Source organism: Rhinopithecus roxellana, chromosome 2 (assembly GCF_007565055.1).
Source record: "Rhinopithecus roxellana isolate Shanxi Qingling chromosome 2, ASM756505v1, whole genome shotgun sequence".
NCBI lineage: Eukaryota > Metazoa > Chordata > Mammalia > Primates > Cercopithecidae > Rhinopithecus > Rhinopithecus roxellana.
In genome coordinates, this window is record NC_044550.1 from 91,641,965 (window position 1) to 91,664,487 (window position 22,523).

General features: G+C 35.2%; 1 protein-coding gene across 3 annotated transcripts in view; it reads right to left on the minus strand.

Annotated features, from left to right (window-relative positions):
• The window catches only part of FSTL5 (follistatin like 5), an 838,888-nt gene that overhangs the window by 59,191 nt on the left and 757,174 nt on the right, over positions 1 to 22,523 (minus strand). For all 3 annotated transcript variants that reach the window (XM_030916851.1, XM_030916843.1, XM_030916838.1), the window contains 2 exons: positions 21,075 to 21,182; positions 16,869 to 16,993 (listed from right to left, as the gene is read on the minus strand). In XM_030916851.1, the coding sequence (XP_030772711.1) occupies positions 16,869 to 16,993; positions 21,075 to 21,182 (233 nt within the window). The remainder of the gene's footprint in view (positions 1 to 16,868; positions 16,994 to 21,074; positions 21,183 to 22,523) is intronic.

Genomic DNA, 22,523 nt, shown 5'->3' on the forward strand with positions numbered 1-22,523 from the left:
TCATTTGATAAGTGAAAAAACTTCTGCAAAAGACACAGACCTGCAAAGAAGGAGGGTGAATCCTTAGCAGACTAATTTTTTTAAAGCTTATTCCACAGTTTAATTTACTTGGAATCACACTGTAGTAAGTGGCAGAACACGATTTGGATCTATATCCTTAGTACTCTAAAGTATGAGTTTAAGAAAAATCTTTCATTTTTAAACTTTTATTAAACTATAATAATATTTATATAGCACTGTAGCGAAATAAGACAAAATCTGTATGTCATTTCCTATTGGAGCCTGGAATTGTGTCTGGTATTTGAAAAGTTGGTTATTTAACACAATCTTATTAAATAAATGAAGTGTGTTTACAACTGATGTAAGGTTGAATGCCTTCAACATGAAGTAACTTCTGAGGAGGGTGCTGTCTTAAATGACTGGAGGAGCAGGAAAGTTGCATGAATTAAAAGTGATACTGAGTTTGGCCAGCAGATTGATAACAAGAGGATCTAAATCAGAATAGGAAAGAGCACTTTAAACAAAATGAGTAATGATGTGAAAGCCGGAAAGTATGGGAGCTACTCAGGTTATTCTTGGCTGGATCATATGATGTGCACATATCAACATCAGAATATAAGGCTGCTGAAGGAGGGAGCTTCAGTGTAGTTGGGACACGATCTATAAGCAACAAGAAAAAAATCTTTTATTTTTAAACTTTTAAAAAACTATAATATTATTTATATAGCACTGTAGCTAAATAAGACAAAATCTGAGTTTTGAGTTTTTTTTTTTTTTTCTTTCCTTTGGAGTATTATATCATTCTAGACATAATGTAGAAAGAGGAATCTAATGGTTCTCTGTTTGGTGAACTGAAGCATGGAGAAAATGATAAATATGGAAAACAGGAAAGAGTAAATTGTGTTTAGAAGTTGAGAGGCAAGGGGCCTCAGCTTAGGGCTGTGTCTGTGAGACTGGGGAGGAATAGATTAATGAACAGACTTTATGAAGTTAGACATGAGCAGACAGCAAAAATTACTGCAGGGTCTGCAGGGACCACTGACACAACACTATATTTTTTCTCTCTCTCTCTGAAATCATTTACCTTTGGAAGTGGAAAATCAAACTGATCTAAGAGATATTAAATACTGTGCTAAAGGTCTCAAAGGAGCTGGAAATCTAGTTTCCAGTCTAGGTCTGTGTGATCTCAAATTCTCGCTTCTGCTTGCATCTCATACAAATGAAAAATAATGAAAATTCAAAATGCCAAGAAGACTTCAATTAGGGAAATTTCAACAAATTTTATGAACAGTGGCTTTAAGGTAGACCTTGAAGGATTTATTAATATTAGGGAGAGGATAAAGAAACAAAGTTTTCTGCAAGTAAATACAGATAGGCACAAAAATATGGTGTAGATCTGTTGTGAAGAGTGAAGTTTTGTTGTAGTAATAGCAGGTAAATGGGAGAAAAGGGAGTGTTGCAAAGGTTGGGATAACTTGTAGAGTGCATCAATCTTTAGGTTTTACCCCAAGAATGAGGAAATAACTTGAATTCTAGAATGTATTGAGTGGTAAGTCTAAATTTGGACTGAACTGAGTTTATAGCTGGCTCTAATACATATGAAATGATTCACCATTTATAGAATAGGAATAAAAATTTATGTTGCTGCTAGTTTTAAATGAGACAGAGCATAAAAATTGCTTAGCTCAGTATCTGGTGTAGAGTAAGTACTCAATGTTTGTTAATCACTATTAACATATATAATAACCATAGCAATAAATACAAAATCTACAATTGAGCAATACAGCCTGAAGGCATGGAAGTGGTATGGTAAACTTGAACTTGATTTACAAATTCAGACTTTAAAATCAATATTAAAGCAAGGAAATTATAGAGAAACACTATAAATGATTATTGTGCATAGGACAAAAGGAAAATTAGAAATTATTACTGAAACTCTATGTTGGTCCATATGAATAAATGGTAGTATAGCACCTCTACTTTCAGTTTCTCATATATCTAGTTCACTTTTCTTTAAAATTGTCATTCATTTATTTCTTACTAAAATTCATATTCTTGACTTACAAAGTTACTGTTTACAATAATAAAGTTAATCTCTTTCAATTATTTACCTTATAGACTTCAAATAAAAAATGGATTTTTTAATGTTTTACTTGCATAAATATAGTAAGAAAACATGTTTCCCTAATGAATTTGAAATTTTGACAATTTGATGTGTATATAAAATAAGCATTTAGTCACATTCACAGAAAGTTTCCAAAACGTTTTACCATTCTTTTATGTATGTATTCTCAAAGATAAAACTATTTATTTAATGGCGTTGCTTTGTCAAGCCACAGTAGAATGCTTTAAGAGTTTCTGTTAAGTTATATACTCCTGTATTTGAAGTTTTATCATTTTAATAACAGTTGCATCAAGAAAAATATAAATTCATAAAATAAGATGCTATGATACAATATATAATATGCCCTTTTCTTTTGACAGAAAAGTAATATATCCACTTAATGATACAAAGAATTAAAAACCTCAATGTACATTATCTTTTTCTTTACCAAAATTTTATGAGAACTAGCTAAATGCTAGGTATGATTGATTCAAAATATTGCATGTATTAGATATATGTATTAATAGGCCATGCAATGTACACTTTAAATTCATATAAGAAAATTCTTAAATTCTCACAATGAACTCTGCCCCCTCTCGATGTATTCATTATGTCTTAACTTAACTACTGACATATTTCTTTATGCATTTTAATTCATATTTGGGAGTATTTTTACTAATAAGCAAACAGAGTAATCTCTGCAACCACATAATTGACTTATTTAGGGTAAAGTAAGTGTGATTTATCATTATCAGCAAACCCAAAATCATATGTAAGAAAGAAAAAAAGTACCTATATATGCATACATATTCACTTATATATGGATACCACAGCTGTCTCTTAAGAGAATACTGGATCCTGTGAGATCAACAATCCTGTTTTACTGAACACTTTGATGAGTTAGCACAAGGACCTCTGAGAGAAGAAGCAAGAGCTATTTTACTTTGCATAATAAAACTCAAGAGTCAAATCTGCAATGTGGAGTGTTTCTAAATTATGTGTTATTAGTGCTCCATTGATTTCTTCAGTAAAAATGGTTGTAGCATAAGTTTATTTAGAGTCTTTATTAAATTCTAGAGCTTAGAATCTACCAATAATACCCATAAAAACTCTTCCTTTTTAAAATAATTACATATGCATATGTTAAAAATAACTTGTTCTTTAAATCCAATCTCATTCACCCATACAACAAAAACATTACATAGCAAATGTGGGCTAGGAACATAACTAACAAAATACTTTGTGAAAAGAGGTGCAGGTCTATTATGTTCACCCACTTCGGACACAAGACTCCTTTCTTACAAGTGTCAGAGCAGAGCGCAATTAACACAGAACATAGACCAAGAAGGGTAGCAGACAGGTTTCTCTAACTCAAGAAATAATAAACGTGACACACTGAAAAGCACTCTGTCTAAGCATTTTACACTCAATGTGTGGCCTGGATTAATACGCTAAACAAAGTTGAACATATTGCTTAAAATAAAAGCAAACCAGGTAACCATAATGAAAAAGAAAGAGTGGCATTATAGATCAAAGTTTGTTGGGTACAGTGTGTTTACTTCACTAGAAATAAGATTAAGGAAAGTTATCCAGTGTTTATGTAGATGAAACTTTGCACACATATAAGAATGCTGGGTGGTTTGCTAACAATGGTTTGCATATGTATACACACAGGCATATATAAAAGCATATGTATATACTTTGACAATTTATGAATATCTTCTGTTTTCAGATAGTGCAGTAGCTCTGGGGATCTAAGGATCCCATGAGATAACAGATTCTGAAAATATAGTTTGTATTTGTTTGGAGTGAAGAGGGGGAGTAAAGAAGATAAGAGAAACTGTGGAAAGGGAAGGTCACAGTTTCAGAACTTATGTGTATTTCAATATTCACTTTTTGAGAGTATAGACAGAGTTCACTGCTGGGATATTTGGAATTCTTTGTTAGTTTATTTCTCTTTGTGGGAGGAATTAACATGTGAGGATGAAAGGAGTAAAAACACACCTCACTGAATTGTGACTTTTGTGAGATTTTCATCTACAAAACATTTTTTGAAACAATGTTAATTGCAGCTCATCATCCCAAGATTGTACTTTTCTCTAAATGCCATGGAACAACAGGTATTTTCAGTGTCTTCTGTGATAGGATTTCAATGGAACCACAGCATTTTAGCGCTAAAATTGTATCTCCATATACCCGGCCTGTCCATGAATCAAGTCATAAGATGAGTTGTCTTGATATATGGTAAGCCATATATATAATTTTTGCTTTAACAGATTTGATAAAATATGGGGGAGAATGATATACTTTAACTTTCACTTTCACAGAATGTTTATTTTTCCCTTGGAGGAGCTTTAAGGAAACATATGTCAAACTCAATCCCTTCTTAATCATTTCCTTGCTGTAATTTATGATGGAAAACGAGTGCTATAGACCACTCTCCAGACTGCCAGAGTGGTGTCCGCTACTTATTCTCTCATCTTACTTCATCTGTGTAGAAGAGCCATAGCCTTTGGCTGTGCAGGGATTACTACTGATCGGAAACACGATAAATCCTTACTACCCCCATTTGGCTCCAAGTACTCTTGCACTCTTAGCACTTATTTCACTGTTGAGGATCCTAAAGGAGTGCCTTCCAGCTACCCTTGTTCTTTCCAGCCCATTCAAATTGAAGAGTAACACTGAGGTCCACTTCACTGAATTCCTGAATTACCCTACAATATTCAAGTCCAAACCAATATCATCTTGGGGTGTGGTGCTGGGGAGGGGAGGAATGTTATAAGGAAACTTTTTGAACACTAGTTGTTTGTTTACTTGTTTCATTTAGCAGGTCAAGTCATGCCAAATGAACCAAGCTAATAGAGGAGGAAAAAGTTGTGGGAACTGGCATTTTCAGGATTTTACATAAATGCCTGTTGCTTAAAGTCTCCCTGTCAGTGTGATTTACAAATATCTCTGTTCATCTTATTGCTTATCATGTAATCACTGACTGAAATAAACGTGCATGCACACATACACGCACACCCTCCCCAGTGCAAACATTCATTTTAAGACACTATATAATCAACCAATCAACCCCTAGACAAAAATGGCAATAATAAGCATATCAATTTCCTCACTGCTGCATTTTCCTCTCAAGAAGTAAGAGCAATTTAAAGATTGATTTCTATACAAATATAACCCCAAAAATGAGAGAAGTGGTTTGAAATTCCAAACAATATAATCAAATAGTAGTTTGGGTGGGGGGGATGGTTTCAAGAGTAGGTAAGCCTTTCAAGACATCTCAAATAACATCACTCAAGTTTATGCCTTCTCTTATTACTCACAAGACTAGCCCTGGAGTGGATATATAAATCATAAGTCATCTCCCTGAATTTACTCTAAGTGCCCTGTGTGCCAATTGACATCAGCATGTTTCAGCGAGATTGGATTAAATCTGTTTGTACTTGAACTCTAACTGGGAGAGATAGGAGAAGAAATGGGAAAAGAATGATTTGCAGGTGCTACAAAGGGCCACTTATAATACATCTTTTTTTTTTTTTTTCCATCAACTGGCGCTTGTTTTAAATTGTATCAAAGGTATTATTTTGGTTGGTGAGAACGTTAAAGGATTTCTACTTATAACAGCAAATAAGCCAAAAGTTAGTTGTTCCCTTGCAATCTAGGTGAAGATATCTTGCTACTATTCTCTTGCCAACACATTTTATTCCTGCTATGTCAAAAGCTTTAGGAAAGACTTCTGCTAATTCTTGCATTCTGGTAGATTACACTTTCGGGTCTTCCTGGTATCCTGGACTCAGATTTATTGTATTTCCCTGCTCTGCACCACGTTGGTCTCCACGTAGTTCTCACTTTCATCCCCCTTCTGCCTCAAACAAATAATTCTCAGGAAGGATTAGTGAAGATTTTTTCAGGGAGGTTTCATGGAAAAATTCCATGGAAATTACTCATTGCCTAATATCTGCCACCTTCTTAGCTTCTCCTCTTCTTTTCTCAATTCTCCTTACCTTTCTAGAATCTTTACATATAAAAGAAAATATAACATGTAACTGCCAAACCTATTGATCTTAATTTATTATGCAAATTCTACTTGCATCTGCACAGCAAGCTACAACGTTCACACATAAGAAACTGATATTTACATTTTTCTCTCTTCACATTGGAAGCAAAAATAAAATAATTGATTATGTAAATCCTCATGCTTTATGAGAATTACTTGCTTTGAAGTTTTTTTTTTTTATTTTTTTATTTTTTATTTTTATTATACTTTAAGTTCTAGGGTACATGTGCATAACGTGCAGGTTTGTTACATATGTATACTTATGCCATATTGGTGTGCTGCACCCATCAAATCGTCAGCACCCATCAATTCATCATTTATATCATGTATAACTCCCCAATGCAATCCCTCCCTCCTCCCCCCTCCCCCCTCCCCATGATAGGCCCCAGTGCGTGATGTTCCCCTTCCCGAGTCCAAGTGATCTCATTGTTCAGTTCCCACCTATGAGTGAGAACATGCGGTGTTTGGTTTTCTCTTCTTGTGATAGTTTGCTAAGAATGATGGTTTCCAGCTGCATCCATGTCCCTACAAAGGACGCAAACTCATCCTTTTTTATGGCTGCATAGTATTCCATGGTGTATATGTGCCACATTTTCTTAATCCAGTCTGTCACAGATGGACATTTGGGTTGATTCCAAGTCTTTGCTATTGTGAATAGTGCCGCAATAAACATACGTGTACATGTGTCTTTGTAGTAGAATAATTTATAATCCTTTGGGTATATACCCAGTAGTGGGATAGCTGGGTCATATGGTACATCTAGTTCTAGATTCTTGAGGAATTGCCATACTGTTTTCCATAATGGTTGAACTAGTTTACAATCCCACCAACAGTGTAAAAGTGTTCCTATTTCTCCACATCCTCTCCAACACCTGTTGTTTCCTGACTTCTTAATGATTGCCATTCTAACTGGTGTGAGATGGTATCTCATTGTGGTTTTGATTTGCATTTCTCTGATGGCGAGTGATGATGAGCATTTTTTCATGTGTCTGTTGGCTGTATGAGTATCTTCTTTTGAGAAATGTCTGTTCATATCCTTTGCCCACTTTTTGATGGGGTTGTTTGTTTTTTTCTTGTATATTTGTTTGAGTTCTTTGTAGATTCTGGATATTAGCCCTTTGTCAGATGAGTAGGTTGCAAAAATTTTCTCCCATTCTGTAGGTTGCCTGTTCACTCTGATGGTAGTTTCTTTTGCTGTGCAAAAGCTCTTTAGTTTAATTAGATCCCATTTGTCAATTTTTGCTTTTGCTGCCGTTGCTTTTGGTGTTTTAGACATGAAGTCCTTGCCCATGCCTATGTCCTGAATGGTACTACCTAGATTTTCTTCTAGGGTTTTTATGGTATTAGGTCTAACATTTAAGTCTCTGATCCATCTTGAATTAATCTTCGTATAAGGGGTAAGGAAAGGATCCAGTTTCAGCTTTCTACTTATGGCTAGCCAATTTTCCCAGCACCATTTATTAAATAGGGAATCCTTTCCCCATTTCTTGTTTCTCTCAGGTTTGTCAAAGATCAGATGGCTGTAGATGTGCGGTATTAGTTCTGAGGACTCTGTTCTGTTCCATTGGTCTATATCTCTGTTTTGGTACCAGTACCATGCTGTTTTGGTTACTGTAGCCTTGTAGTATAGTTTGAAGTCAGGTAGCGTGATGCCTCCAGCTTTGTCCTTTTGACTTAGGATTGTCTTGGCAATGCGGGCTCTTTTTTGGTTCCATATGAACTTTAAAGCAGTTTTTTCCAATTCTGTGAAGAAACTCATTGGTAGCTTGATGGGGATGGCATTGAATCTATAAATAACCTTGGGGAGTATGGCCATTTTTACGATATTGATTCTTCCTATCCATGAGCATGGTATGTTCTTCCATTTGTTTGTGTCCTCTTTTATTTCACTGAGCAGTGGTTTGTAGTTCTCCTTGAAGAGGTCCTTTACATCCCTCGTAAGCTGGATTCCTAGGTATTTTATTCTCTTTGAAGCAATTGTGAATGGAAGTTCATTCCTGATTTGGCTCTCTGCTTGTCTGTTGCTGGTGTATAAGAATGCTTGTGATTTTTGCACATTAATTTTGTATCCTGAGACTTTGCTGAAGTTGCTTATCAGCTTAAGGAGATTTTGGGCTGAGACGATGGGGTTTTCTAAATATACAATCATGTCATCTGCAAACAGGGACAATTTGACTTCTTCTTTTCCTAACTGGATACCCTTGATTTCTTTCTCTTGCCTGATTGCCCTAGCCAGAACTTCCAACACTATGTTGAATAGGAGTGGTGAGAGAGGGCATCCCTGTCTTGTGCCAGTTTTCAAAGGGAATTTTTCCAGTTTTTGCCCATTCAGTATGATATTAGCTGTGGATTTGTCATAAATAGCTCTTATTATTTTGAGGTACGTTCCATCAATACCGAATTTATTGAGCGTTTTTAGCATGAAGGGCTGTTGAATTTTGTCAAAAGCCTTTTCTGCATCTATTGAGACAATCATGTGGTTCTTGTCTTTGGTTCTGTTTATATGTTGGATTACGTTTATTGATTTGCGAATGTTGAACCAGCCTTGCATCCCAGGGATGAAGCCCACTTGATCATGGTGGATAAGCTTTTTGATGTGCTGCTGAATCCGGTTTGCCAGTATTTTATTGAGAATTTTTGCATCAATGTTCATCAGGGATATTGGTCTAAAATTCTCTTTTTTTGTTGTGTCTCTGCCAGGCTTTGGTATCAGGATGATGTTGGCCTCATAAAATGAGTTAGGGAGGATTCCCTCTTTTTCTATTGATTGGAATAGTTTCAGAAGGAATGGTACCAGCTCCTCCTTGTACCTCTGGTAGAATTCAACTGTGAATCCATCTGGTCCTGGACTTTTTTTGGTGGGTAGGCTATTAATTGTTGCCTCAATTTCAGAGCCTGCTATTGGTCTATTCAGGGATTCAACTTCTTCCTGGTTTAGCCTTGGAAGAGTGTAAGTGTCCAGGAAATTATCCATTTCTTCTAGATTTTCTAGTTGATTTGCGTAGAGGCGTTTATAGTATTCTCTGATGGTAGTTTGTATTTCTGTGGGGTCAGTGGTGATATCCCCTTTATCATTTTTTATTGCATCTATTTGATTCCTCTCTCTTTTCTTCTTTATTAGCCTTGCTAGCGGTCTGTCAATTTTGTTGATCTTTTCAAAAAACCAACTCCTGGATTCATTGATTTTTTGGAGGGTTTTTTGTGTCTCTATCTCCTTCAGTTCGGCTCTGATCTTAGTTATTTCTTGCCTTCTGCTAGCTTTTGAATGTGTTTGCTCTTGCCTCTCTAGTTCTTTTAATTGTGATGTTAGAGTGTCAATTTTAGATCTTTCCTGCTTTCTCTTGTGGGCATTTAGTGCTATAAATTTCCCTCTACACACTGCTTTAAATGTGTCCCAGAGATTCTGGTATGTTGTATCTTTGTTCTCATTGGTTTCAAAGAACATCTTTATTTCCGCTTTCATTTCGTTATGTACCCAGTAGTCATTCAGGAGCAGGTTGTTCAGTTTCCATGTAGTTGAGCGGTTTTGATTGAATTTCTTAGTCCTGAGTTCTAGTTTGATTGCACTGTGGTCTGAGAGATAGTTTGTTATAATTTCTGTTCTTGTACATTTGCTGAGGAGTGCTTTACTTCCAATTATGTGGTCAATTTTGGAATAAGTGCAATGTGGTGCTGAGAAGAATGTATATTCTGTTGATTTGGGGTGGAGAGTTCTATAGATGTCTATTAGGTCCGCTTGGTGCAGAGATGAGTTCAATTCCTGGATATCCTTGTTAACTTTCTGTCTCGTTGATCTGTCTAATGTTGACAGCGGAGTGTTGAAGTCTCCCATTATTATTGTATGGGAGTCTAAGTCTCTTTGTAAGTCTCTAAGGACTTGCTTTATGAATCTGGGTGCTCCTGTATTGGGTGCATATATATTTAGGAGAGTTAGCTCTTCCTGTTGAATTGATCCCTTTACCATTATGTAATGGCCTTCTTTGTCTCTTTTGATCTTTGATGGTTTAAAGTCTGTTTTATCAGAGACAAGGATTGCAACCCCTGCTTTTTTTTGTTCTCCATTTGCTTGGTAGATCTTCCTCCATCCCTTTATTTTGAGCCTATGTATGTCTCTGCATGTGAGATGGGTCTCCTGAATACAGCAGACTGATGGGTCTTGACTCTTTATCCAGTTTGCCAGTCTGTGTCTTTTAATTGGAGCATTTAGTCCATTAACATTTAAGGTTAATATTGTTATGTGTGAACTTGATCCTGCCATTATGATATTAACTGGTTATTTTGCTCGTTAGTTGATGCAGTTTCTTCCTAGCCTCGATGGTCTTTACATTTTGGTATGTTTTTGTGATGGCTGGTACTGGTTGTTTCTTTCCATGTTTAGGGCTTCCTTCAGGGTCTCTTGTAAGGCAGGCCTGGTGGTGACAAAATCTCTAAGCATTTGCTTATCTGTAAAGGATTTTATTTCTCCTTCACTGATGAAACTTAGTTTGGCTGGATATGAAATTCTGGGTTTAAAATTCTTTTCTTTAAGAACGTTGAATATTGGCCCCCACTCTCTTCTGGCTTGGAGAGTTTCTGCCGAGAGATCTGCTGTTAGTCTGATGGGCTTCCCTTTGTGGGTAACCCAACCTTTCTCTCTGGCTGCCCTTAAGATTTTTTCCTTCATTTCAACTTTGGTGAATCTGGCAATGATGTGTCTTGGAGTTGCTCTTCTGGAGGAGTATCTTTGTGGCGTTCTCTGTATTTCCTGAATTTGAATGTTGGCCTGCCCTACTAGGTTGGGGAAGTTCTCCTGGATGATATCCTGAAGAGTGTTTTCCAACTTGGTTCCATTTTCCCCCTCACTTTCAGGCACCCCAATCAGACGTAGATTTGGTCTTTTTACGTAATCCCATACTTCTTGCAGGCTTTGCTCATTTCTTTTTCTTCTTTTTTCTTTTGGTTTCTCTTCTCGCTTCTTTTCATTCATTTGATCTTCAATCGCTGATACTCTTTCTTCCAGTTGATCGAGTCGGTTACTGAAGCTTGTGCATTTGTCACGTATTTCTCGTGTCATGGTTTTCATCTCTGTCATTTCGTTTATGATCTTCTCTGCATTAATTAGTCTAGCTGTCAATTCTTCCACTCTTTTTTCAAGATTTTTAGTTTCTTTGCGCTGGGTACGTAATTCCTCCTTTAGCTCTGATAAGTTTGATGGACTGAAGCCTTCTTCTCTCCTCTCGTCCAAGTCATTCTCTGACCAGCTTTGATCCGTTGCTGGAGATGGGCTGTGCTCCTTTGCAGGGGGAGATGCGCTCTTATTTTTTGAATTTCCAGCTTTTCTGCCCTGCTTCTTCCCCATCTTTGTGGTTTTATCTGTCTCTGGTCTTTGATGGTGGTGATGTACTGATGGGGTTTTGGTATAGGTGTCCTTCCTGTTTGATAGTTTTCCTTCTGACAGTCAGAAGGACTGTCTGTTGGTCTGTTGGAGATTGCTTGAGGTCCACTCCAGACCCTGTTTGCCTGGGTATCAGCAGCAGAGGTTGCCGAAGATAGAATATTGCTGAACAGCGAGTGTACCTGTCTGATTCTTCCTTTGGAAGTTTCCTCTCAGGGGTGTACTCCACCCTGTGAGGTGTGGGGTGTCAGACTGCCCCTAGTGGGGGATTTCTCCCAGCTAGGCTACTCAGGGGTCAGGGACACACCTGAGCAGGCAGTCTGTCCGTTCTCAGATCTCAACCTCCGCGTTGGGAGATCCACGGCTCTCCCCAAAGCTGTCAGACAGAGTCGTTCGCGTCTGCACCGGCTCCCGCTACTTCCCCTGTTGGTCTTCAGCTGTGAGCTGTCCCCAGAGGTGGAGACTACAGAGACAGGCAGGCTTCCTTGAGCTGCTGTGAGCTCCACCCAGTTCGAGCTTCCCAGCGGCTTTGTTTACCTACTTAAGCCTCAGCAATGGCGGGCGCCCCTCCCCCAGCCTCGCTGCTGCCTTGTGGATAGATCGCAGCAGACTGCTGTGTTAGCAGTGAGGGAGGCTTCGTGGGCGTGGGACCCTCCCGGCCAGGTGTGGGATATGTTCTCCTGGTGTGCCTGTATGCTTACAGCGCAGTATTGGGGTGGGAGTTACCTGATTTTCCAGGTGTTGTGTGTCTCAGTTCCCCTGGCTAGGAAAAGGGATCCCCTTCCCCCTTGCGCTTCCAGGTGAGGCGATGCCTCGCCCTGCTTCAGCTCTCGCTGGTCAGGCTGCAGCAGCTGACCAGCACCGATTGTCCGGCACTCCCTAGTGAGATGACCCCAGTACCTCAGTTGAAAATGCAGAAATCACCGGTCTTCTGTGTAGCTCGCGCTGGGAGTTGGAGACTGGAGCTGTTCCTATTCCTTTATTTTGTATTTTTAAAAATGCTTTGAAGTTTAACACAAGCATTGTGAAAACTGTTTCACCAAATCTCCTATGCATTAGCCATGAAATGTTAAAAAAGTTAACAATAGCAGAATTATAATATTATTCAAATATTCAAATATATCTAGTTACATGTAATGATATTGTAATTTCAATTTAATATGACAACTGAGTTGTATAGCTTATTTCTTTGGATACAAATTACACATAAAATAATGAAACATTGTTTTATATTTGTCTACAATTGATTTTGGAAGGTAACATATTATCATTTCAAATTTTATTAGACATAATTGACTATTATGAGAATTACATTCATCTTCATTTTTAACAGTCACTTTTAGTTTTACATATCTGTATATGTTTATTTATAGAAATAAAAATCTAAATTGAAATTCGTCCTATAACGAATTTCTATTTCTTATGTCATTCCAAAATATACTCCGTTTGCACTGCGTAATCTCTTCAACTTTAAAACTATGGTTTCCATGATTTATTAAATTCTTGCTTAAGTTTAAATTTTTAAAGAAAAATTTTTACTAACTTCAAGTCTGAAAATGTGTCTTAAATGGTATTCTTAAATTCCTCAGTCATGATTTACTTTCTGACACTGCATGCTTATCTGATACGCTTAAAGATTAAAGAAGCCTGAAAATTATAGGCACAGAAACAGAAAAACTGGAGGAAAAAATGAGACGAAGCCAGGCAGGGAAAAGTACAGACTTTCAGGAAAATTGTAAATAATCAATGGGGAGCCAGTGTCCCAGTGAAGATTATGAAGTCTGGACAACAACTAGTGAGCAACTGAATACTCAAGCATTATTTTATTCCAGTCCTTAGAAAGAAATGAAGTAAATTGGCTAAGGTCACCAGAGTCAATGGTTAATGGTGTTGCTGGGATATTCAGGCTTAGATCTGTCTGACAGCAGATGTAAATTCTTATTACTGTAGTTACTGGTTCCACACAATTTGTGTGCTCTGAACACAGCATTTGCTTAATGCTGATAATGTGTTGGAGGCTGAGAAATCCATATATAGGAAACACAGTTCTTCCCTCAGTACCAGATAATCTTGTTTAGGAAATAGTGTATCAATTTCTTCCTTCTTTACTTCCATTCCTATGAAAAACATAAATTAAGCATCCAGTGGTTTTTAGGCACTAAGAATATAAAAGCCTGATACTTGTCCAGAAGCTTTTCAGACACTGAAGATATAAATTATTTGAAATAAGTGTACCAGCATGAGAGAAAAGCAGATTAATGTGATGTAGAGTCAGAGAAAGAAAACTAATATTAATTCAACACATATGTTGCACACCTTCTGCCTGGCACGGAAATATCTACTGAGCCCAACAGTCAGAAAGTAGTGTCAAATTCTGACAAACACAATTCATAACGATTCAATCTCAGCAGCACATATTTAAATACATGCTGAATTTGCTTAGAAGTATACTATATGAGCTGGGCACTGTGGCTCACATCTGTAATCCCAGTACTTTGGGAGGCCAAGGCAGGTGGATCACCTGAGGTCAGGAGTTCAAGACCAAGCTGACCAAAATGGTGAAACTTCATCTCTACTAAAAATACAAAAATTAGCTGGGTGTGGTAGAGGGCCCCTGTAATCCCAGCTACTCGGGAGGCTGAGTCAGGAGAACTGCTTGAACACAGGAGGCGGAGGTTGCAGTGAGCCGAGATTGTGCCATTGCACTCCAGCCTAGGCGACAGATGGAGAGTCTGTCTCAAAAAAAAAAAAAAAAAAAAAAAAAAAAAAAAAAAAAAAAGAAACTATATGAAATTGGTAAGAGGAAAGACCATATTCAATCACTCAGGTGTTCCTGATGTGGAATAAATTCTCATTATGTTGAAACTACCTTACGCAGTTAACAGTTTATTTTTGGAAACGTATGTTAATTTTTACTCCTCGCATTCACTGTAGTAAAATGAGTAATTACTTCGAGTTGCACTAAGAAATTTGATGATCATCCATGTTCATTAAAATGGGATTCTACATGCAGGTAGAATTGCCATAATTTAATTTTTATTCTTACTAAATTACTCTTACTAAATTAAATACATATAAATAAAGTAGTGACGAAATACCCATGCATTTCACTGCACACTCCTCGAAAGAATATAAAGATGCTTAAAAATATCCTTGATTATACTTTTCACTCTTTTTCATAATATATAGAACTAAAATAAATGTGTGCCTTATAGTTCTTCACAATATTTAGATGTGTTTTGAATTAATATTAGCTCCACTTCCAGCTCTGAGGTAATCATTTAGAACTCAAAGAGACGCTATGGTCTGACAAAATATAAATTATATCTACAAACACAGAATTACAAATAGTACTTACTGCATGCCACCAAAGTCTATGCTCTTGACCCCAGTAGGTATTAACTTCACATATTATAGGATGAAAACACTCCCAACTATACACAATTATACCTAGTGGTGTCATACACACTAAAACTTTTCTCAAAGAAATTGAACTGTATTAATATTACATTTTAAAAAAATAAGGAGGATTGATAATAGTATACTAAATACAGTAATAGGGAATAGGCAAGTGAGATAAAAACAAAGGTTACATATCTAATTATTGGTTATTAATACTTTGTCAACAACTTGAAAATAACAAAGGAATATTTATTAGTCATAACACCCAATGACAATTAAATGAAATTTTATCCTCATCAAATATGTATAAAAACTTCATATATTTTTCAGATATCATTTTAAGTGGTGCCATTTCAGTTCAACTCTGATTTTTAAGTTCCTGAGCTATTACAATCAGAACCTAAAAATTATTAATTTCATCAGATAGTCTCAATAGTTTCATCAGGTAGTCTCAGATAGTTAATTTCATCAGTAGTTTCAATAATTTATTTTCCATAAAAATTTGTAATAATAATAATAATAATTATTATTTTTGACAGGGTCTTGCTCTGTTACAGAGACTGGAGCACAACGTGTGACCTCAGCTCACTGCAACCTCCACCTCTCAGGAACAAGCAATCCTCCTGCCTCACCCTCATGAGTATCTGGGACTACAGGTGTGTGCCACCATGCCACCTAATTTTTGTAATTTTAATGGAGACAGGGTTTTGCCATATTGCTCAGGCTGGTTTTGAACTCCTGTACTTAAGCTACACTCCCACCTTAGCCTCCCACAATGCTGGGATTATAGGGGTAAGCCACCATGCCCGGCCTGTACATTATGTTATTTAATCACTTTTTTGCTGAGCACATAATAGGCATTCTGAAAATAATGGCTAATTGATTGACAAATATATCAAGCTTTGAAAATATGCTTGACTTTGCAAGGAATAATTTATTCTATCTTTGACTATGAGTTACGATTCTGATTTATTAATCCCCCTTTTTATTTTTTGCAAATTCGAATTATTCAGTCTTTCATAATTCTCACAACTGCAATTTTTAGATGATATAATTTTTAATTAAAATAAGGAAACAAATATGCACAATAATCCAATAATGGCTCACATAACTTAGCTGGAGCAGTTCCCACACATCAGAATTCACTTGAGAAAAAGGACAGAATCTTTGTTTGGTTCAAATTCATTTTTAACATTGCTAAGCAAATATTTTAAAATTGTTTCAATAGATTTTAAAGATACATAATACATAATATCATGATATGCCAACCTTCTCCTCATTTTAGCATTTAAATCTCTTCTATAAAGCTTTGCAGTTTTATCACTAGAAGTTAATATTACTTTTTCACCTGTTGTGAATACATCAAGAATAAAACACACTAGCATCTTTTCTCAAAGTGCAGACCTCAAACATTTCATTTCAACTTCTTGTATTTCCTAATACAATTTTATATTAATTACAATATGATCTAAAAATGACATGAGAGTGAACAAAATACTTATATTGAATACATTTCTATGACTGTGGCTGCTTCTCCATACCAAGTTTCAATTAACATTCTCTCCATTTGAGAAGTGATTTTGTCTTCTAAATTATTTATTTTTTGGGGATATGCCAGCATTTTGTAAGAGCCCAGTCAGAAAAATCTTAATGACAATTTGCAAAAACATCGTTAAAGTAATTTTTAAAAATAAAACTGTATTTTCACACATTCACACCTCCATTAGGCATAAAGAGAAACATATTATGGGGAACTCATCACTAATGTTGACAAACAAAGGTTCAGTAAGCCGACACGACAAAGCTAAAGCGAGTGCAATTGTACATGTGTATTTGTTTTATAACTAAATTTCTTTACGATTTCACATGGCTTTCTATTAAACTGGGGATAAATCTTTAAAAAGTTGATCATTCAACTTAGCACTTACCTCATATGGGTGATAATGAGTGTTGTGGTGGGAATGAAATAATCATCCACTCTGTCAAATTGCTTTCCCACTGGTTGGGTGTGGATCGTGTGGTGAGGCACATTACCACTGGCCAGGGTAATTACCTAAACAGAATACACCTTGGTTAGACCTTAACAATGCAGTCACTTCGTAGTATAAGCTTTAATTTTATTTAGAGATGAAATAAATGTTTCTGGCAGTTGTTTGCATAGACTTTATGCCATCCTGAAAATTAATATATTATTACACGAATTACAATTCTGTGATGTTTTGCTTATTTTCAATATAGAAACTGTTGTTTCTATAAAGAAAAAATAGAAAAATATTTGTCTTGAACAATTTCAGCTTAAAGTATAAAATAAATAGGCATATAAGCAACTTCTTTATTATAAAAATCCTAATCTTATTATAATGAGAAAATTAAATGCAAACATACAGGAAATGTGTGATATTAGGACAAAATCCCTTCAGTATAACATAACTGGCAACATAGTTTTGAAAACTCCAAATTAAATCATGTGAAATATTTTAAATTTTTAAAATCTTAGAATACATAAATCCATATTTTAAAAGGTTTTCCTCCTATCATTGAAAAATAATGGGTTTAAGTGTTTTAATAAAAGAGATTTCATCTTTCATAATGAATTTTTTTGAAACTTTTATAGTCCTTTAAAGAAAAGGTCAACTACATTTAAACTAGTTTATTTCCCTTATTCCGTTAGTTACCAGATCCTATTAGTTCTTTACATCTATTTACACTCCTGTTACCTTTCATTGTTCCTACTGCACAGCCGTTGTTCTGGTGGCCTTCTAAAGGGCTTTTTTCCTGCCTTTAATTATCCCCTTTTAAATACGTTCTATATATGGCCATCAAAATAACTTCCTAAAGTACTGACTAAGTTAAATAGTGATTCTCCCTCATGACTAAAACTTCTCCTTGGTTTTTATGACAAGATTTTATTTTATCATTTTTAGTTTTAGAGTTAGTTTGTTTTTCCTAAAGGGTAATTTTTCCTCATTTAAACGAATATACTTTCATTGAGTTCCATCGGAATCCCTCCTGGCTGGGGCCCACTTCCTGAACAATAGCAAAATGGAAGGCCTCTATTTCAAGTTATTTCCTGGGAATATTTTCTTTAGTTATTGTGCATTTGATACGACATTAATTATATTCCAATTGTGAAATTTGTGGATTACAGACTCATTATAATTTTTAAAGTAGTATTTTGAATTTTTTATAAGACATAAATGACTTTTAAAAGTAAAATAAATTATGATAAATCTTTGAGAATCCATCTGAGGACATTAATTGGAAAATATTGTCATATATCTACAATTATGACATTAGTCTTTATTAATTATAAATATCTCAGAAAACACATATTTTGCTTTTATATTTGACAAAGATGTATGGATTAAATTATAATAAAAATTAAAATGCAAAGAAAAAGATAAGTATAATTTTCTGATCCTTGAGAACATACTTCAGCATCGATTTCTCTAATCTTTCAACATGATGGCATGGGAAACACTAAATGGCAAGTGAGGACTTGCCCGTATTTCTGGTTTTGTGAATTCAGTTTCTCCAAAGGAAGCATGTCTTAACTTCCATTTCCTTTGTGAATGTTTCCTGATAATCTTTTGGGAGACGATTATCCACAAATATTTTGACATTTCTGCAGAGTCAGGTCTTTCACAGCAAAGAGCATTGGCAAACTTGGTTTAAGGCTAATGGCATAGCAAAAATGCCTTGGAGACTAGTGATAGTGTCTTGCTCCTGAGAGATTTAGAGAATTATCTCCTTTGAACCATTTACTGACATTCAAGGGAAATGAGCTACTCTTCCTCTTCCAGGGGAAGATTTTCATACATTCTAGAGTAATGATGATTATCTCTCCAGACAAAGGATAGGCTGATATGACAGTAGCCTAAAAAACCATACAGACTTATAATTCTAGGGTACCACTTCTTTCATGCAATGTGCTGAACATGCAGGGCAGCATTAGTCTCTCCACGTGACCCAAAGTTGATTAGGGCTGGGACATAAACACTAACACTCTCCATGAGTGAGAAATGGCCTGTTCTCTGATCCAGAGATCTTGGGTTTCCTATCATACTGTTTGCCTATCTATCTATCAATCTATCTATTTATCTGTCCATCCATCTACCTATCTATCTAATCAGTCTTATATCCATATTCATACAATATGCACACACATAAACCTTATGTAAATAAATCTTCTTGTATATACCTTTTTAAAGGATATTTCTCAATTCCTACACTTTATTTTATATTTTCAGTTGTGACACCTTCCACTCCCACCCAGCAAATATTTTTAAAATTTACCATATTCTATTCACACACAATATTTTTATTAGGCATCCAGAGAAAAATGAAGAACCCATTTTTAGATGGCTGAATAATGTGTGTGAAGAACACCTCCAGAAGGCTTTTTTCTGTGTACAATGTCAAAGGAATTTGTCTAAACTATTTTGTGGCAGAATTGCAACACTGGGAAAGTTGTTAATCTATCCAAGTAGCATGAATCAAAGGGGAGAGGATGAGATCAATTCTGGAGAAAAATGTATAATAAAAATATATGCAGCTTTAGTTTTTTAAAAGAAAGACATGAAAAAAATTAAAATTTTAAGCTATGCTAATCTTAAGGTTGATAGTGTATTAAAATAATTTATTAAAATATTTTCTAAAAAATCATATATATTGACCTGTTTTATTCATCTTGCAAAGAGTATGCATGAATACAAAATCTCAAATAACAAGCACCTATTACCATATTGTGATAGATGATTCTAAAAGTTGCCCTTTGTGAAGATTGTGCTTTGTCCATCAAGAAATTGGCTCTATCATTCTATCCTCTTGAATCTGGGTAGGCAATGTGACTTGCTTTGATGAATACGATGTAGCAAAGTTGGGTTTATGTGCATTTTGAAGCCCATACCTCAGCTGGTCTTGTAGCTTCCACTTTTGTAACCTAAAACTGCTATGCTGTGAAGATGCAGGGTAAGCATCACATGCATGGGACGCAAGGCACCCAGCTGAGCACTACCACCATGTGACAGATGTGAGGGCTAGGACATTCTGAACCTTCCACCTCTAGCCAAGTTATCAGGTAACTGGAGCCCATGAGTGCTCCCAGATCATATCAGCAGAGCTGCCCAGGTAGCCAACTCACAGAATTGTGAGTCATCCTTTAATTTTAAGACCTCAAATTTTGAGAGTGGATTGATTTGCAAACTAAATAACTAAAATACTATAATATATTTTCAATGTTTCAAATGACACATATTTCTAGTGAATATAAAATGATCCTTCATTATGCTAGCTGTATTAAAATATTCTATTTACATAAAAGTGTCATTTGTAAGTTAAATATTGCGATACCAAAAATAACTCAGAAATACTAAAAGTCTTGGTAGTGACAACTGATTAAAAATAAAATTATTTCATTTAAAAGAATTTATTTTAAAATGTCCAAAAGTTAATAATTTGAGGTCTTGTTAAGAGAGGCAGTAGCAAAATCGCAAAGCATTTTGAAAAATACTGTAATATTAAACACATTTCCAGGACCAAACACTCACTCCCATTCCCTTTCTGTTTCTGTTTAAACTTGTAATTATAAAAGTCTAAAGACTGTTCCAAAAGGTCATGACCAAAATGGAGATTTTTTTTTTCTGTATCTGTCAAGTTCTCACATAAACAACTTCAAGGCAGAGGCAAAATCTATAAGAATAACACCTCTATTCTTCCTTTAGAAATAAGTCTTTCCTCAGATAATAGAATATTACCTGATTAGAGAAAAATGGAAATGGCTTTGAGGCTTTTGCTGTCGAATTCTCTTTGTCTCTATCATACATGCCTTACCAAAATTGTTGAAAAGTAAATTATGACTTTTTTTTCCTCCTCATGGCATCAGCTTTGTCACTATAGGTTATTCTTTTTGCATATAAATATAACCTTTAATACATATAACCTACGATTTTTCCCCGTCCAAAAGTACATGAGTGCCAACTTTTTTTTTGCCCTTTTCTGTGCCTATCTAGTTATGATTAAAGCTGTAGTCTTCAGATGGAAAAATGTCATTGTTAAATGATCACAAATATCCAATAAAATGTTGAAAGCTTTAAAGATGTTTATTTTCTCCTAATATACAGAGATGCACTTACCTGTAGTGTTGGTGATGTCTTCTCCAAGGTACCCCAGCTTAGCACCCAGACCTGATCATGCGATTTGTCATAGTGTAATTTAACTGGGACAGGGTCTGTGCTCACTGCCTACAATAAAGAAGAATTGAAAAAAATGTTTTAGACTAAACTATTAGTTTAGAGCTAAGCCGGAAATTATGAAGATTCTAATTTAGATGTCAGATTAAAAATTTAATTTGCCAAATATATAATTTCCTAAGCCCTTATGTGATATTTGAAAATATCATCCTTTATTCATATACAGTCATATAAATTAATAAAATATTATCTTTCTAAATTTTTTATCATATATGATTATCATGATCACAATTATCATATACATGGTAAACATTTTGTTTATCATTTGCATAACTGTACATAGCTTTCAGTTCATTTATTACCTATGCACATTGTGAGGTGGGAGAAGCTATTTAGAAACTCAAGATATAAAAGATTAATATATTTTAATTAAGTGTTGAATGCAGGTGAGAACTATGTTTACACTATTAGATTTATTTTATCCCAATTCTGGTTATGAGATTTTACTATCTGTAATGTCAAAATGCCAACAATCTGATATATGGCTGTAATTCTAACGAATGATCAGCTAATCAAGTTTCCTTAATGAGAAATTCAAAACCACAGAAGAAAAAAGTATTATTTTTTTATGCACCATGTGTGGTATGAAAATGTGTTTTTCTGCTAATATTTATAATATTTAGCATTTACTTAAAACAAAATTCTCAGAAAACAAATTGATGCCAGGAAGTTATTTCACTCATCTTAATTTTATGCTATTCATATTACAACCTAACACCATTTAAAATTAATTTCCAGGAGTAGGTACTTATATATTTTCTGACTAGGTAACATAAAACAAATTGTATCCAATAAAGCAAACTTTATCCAATAGTGAAAGCATTTCTTCCCAAAGCTCTATTAAATATTCTTAGAGAATTTTCTAAGTACTTATCCATAATGCAATGTTCTTCTCAGTGCATTAGTAACAGGTAAACTATAGTTGTGGTTGGAAATATGGAAATTCATATTTTAAATTAAATGTTAGCAATTAAGTCTTACTAAGGCATCTCTTTTATAAAATAATGCCCTTCATTTTGCCTATTTAAAATTCTCAATATTCTTGCATTACTGGAATAATTATTGGATTTTGGAGCAAACTCACTTAAACATTTTTTATATTAGTGTCTTTACCCCTTTTTTCCTGGCAAAGAGAGTCAGTATACTGTTTGGGGATCAGATGGACAGCAATGTCCTCAGGGGAGGTAGCTCACTTGGCAAGCACCACAGATCCAAGGAAATTACTAATTCTATTTCCTTTTGACTGATACTGAGTTTCCCAGACTCTTCAGAGGCTAAGAGTGGTCACATTGCATATTTTAGTTCTGTACTGTAAAGATTAATATGATGCAT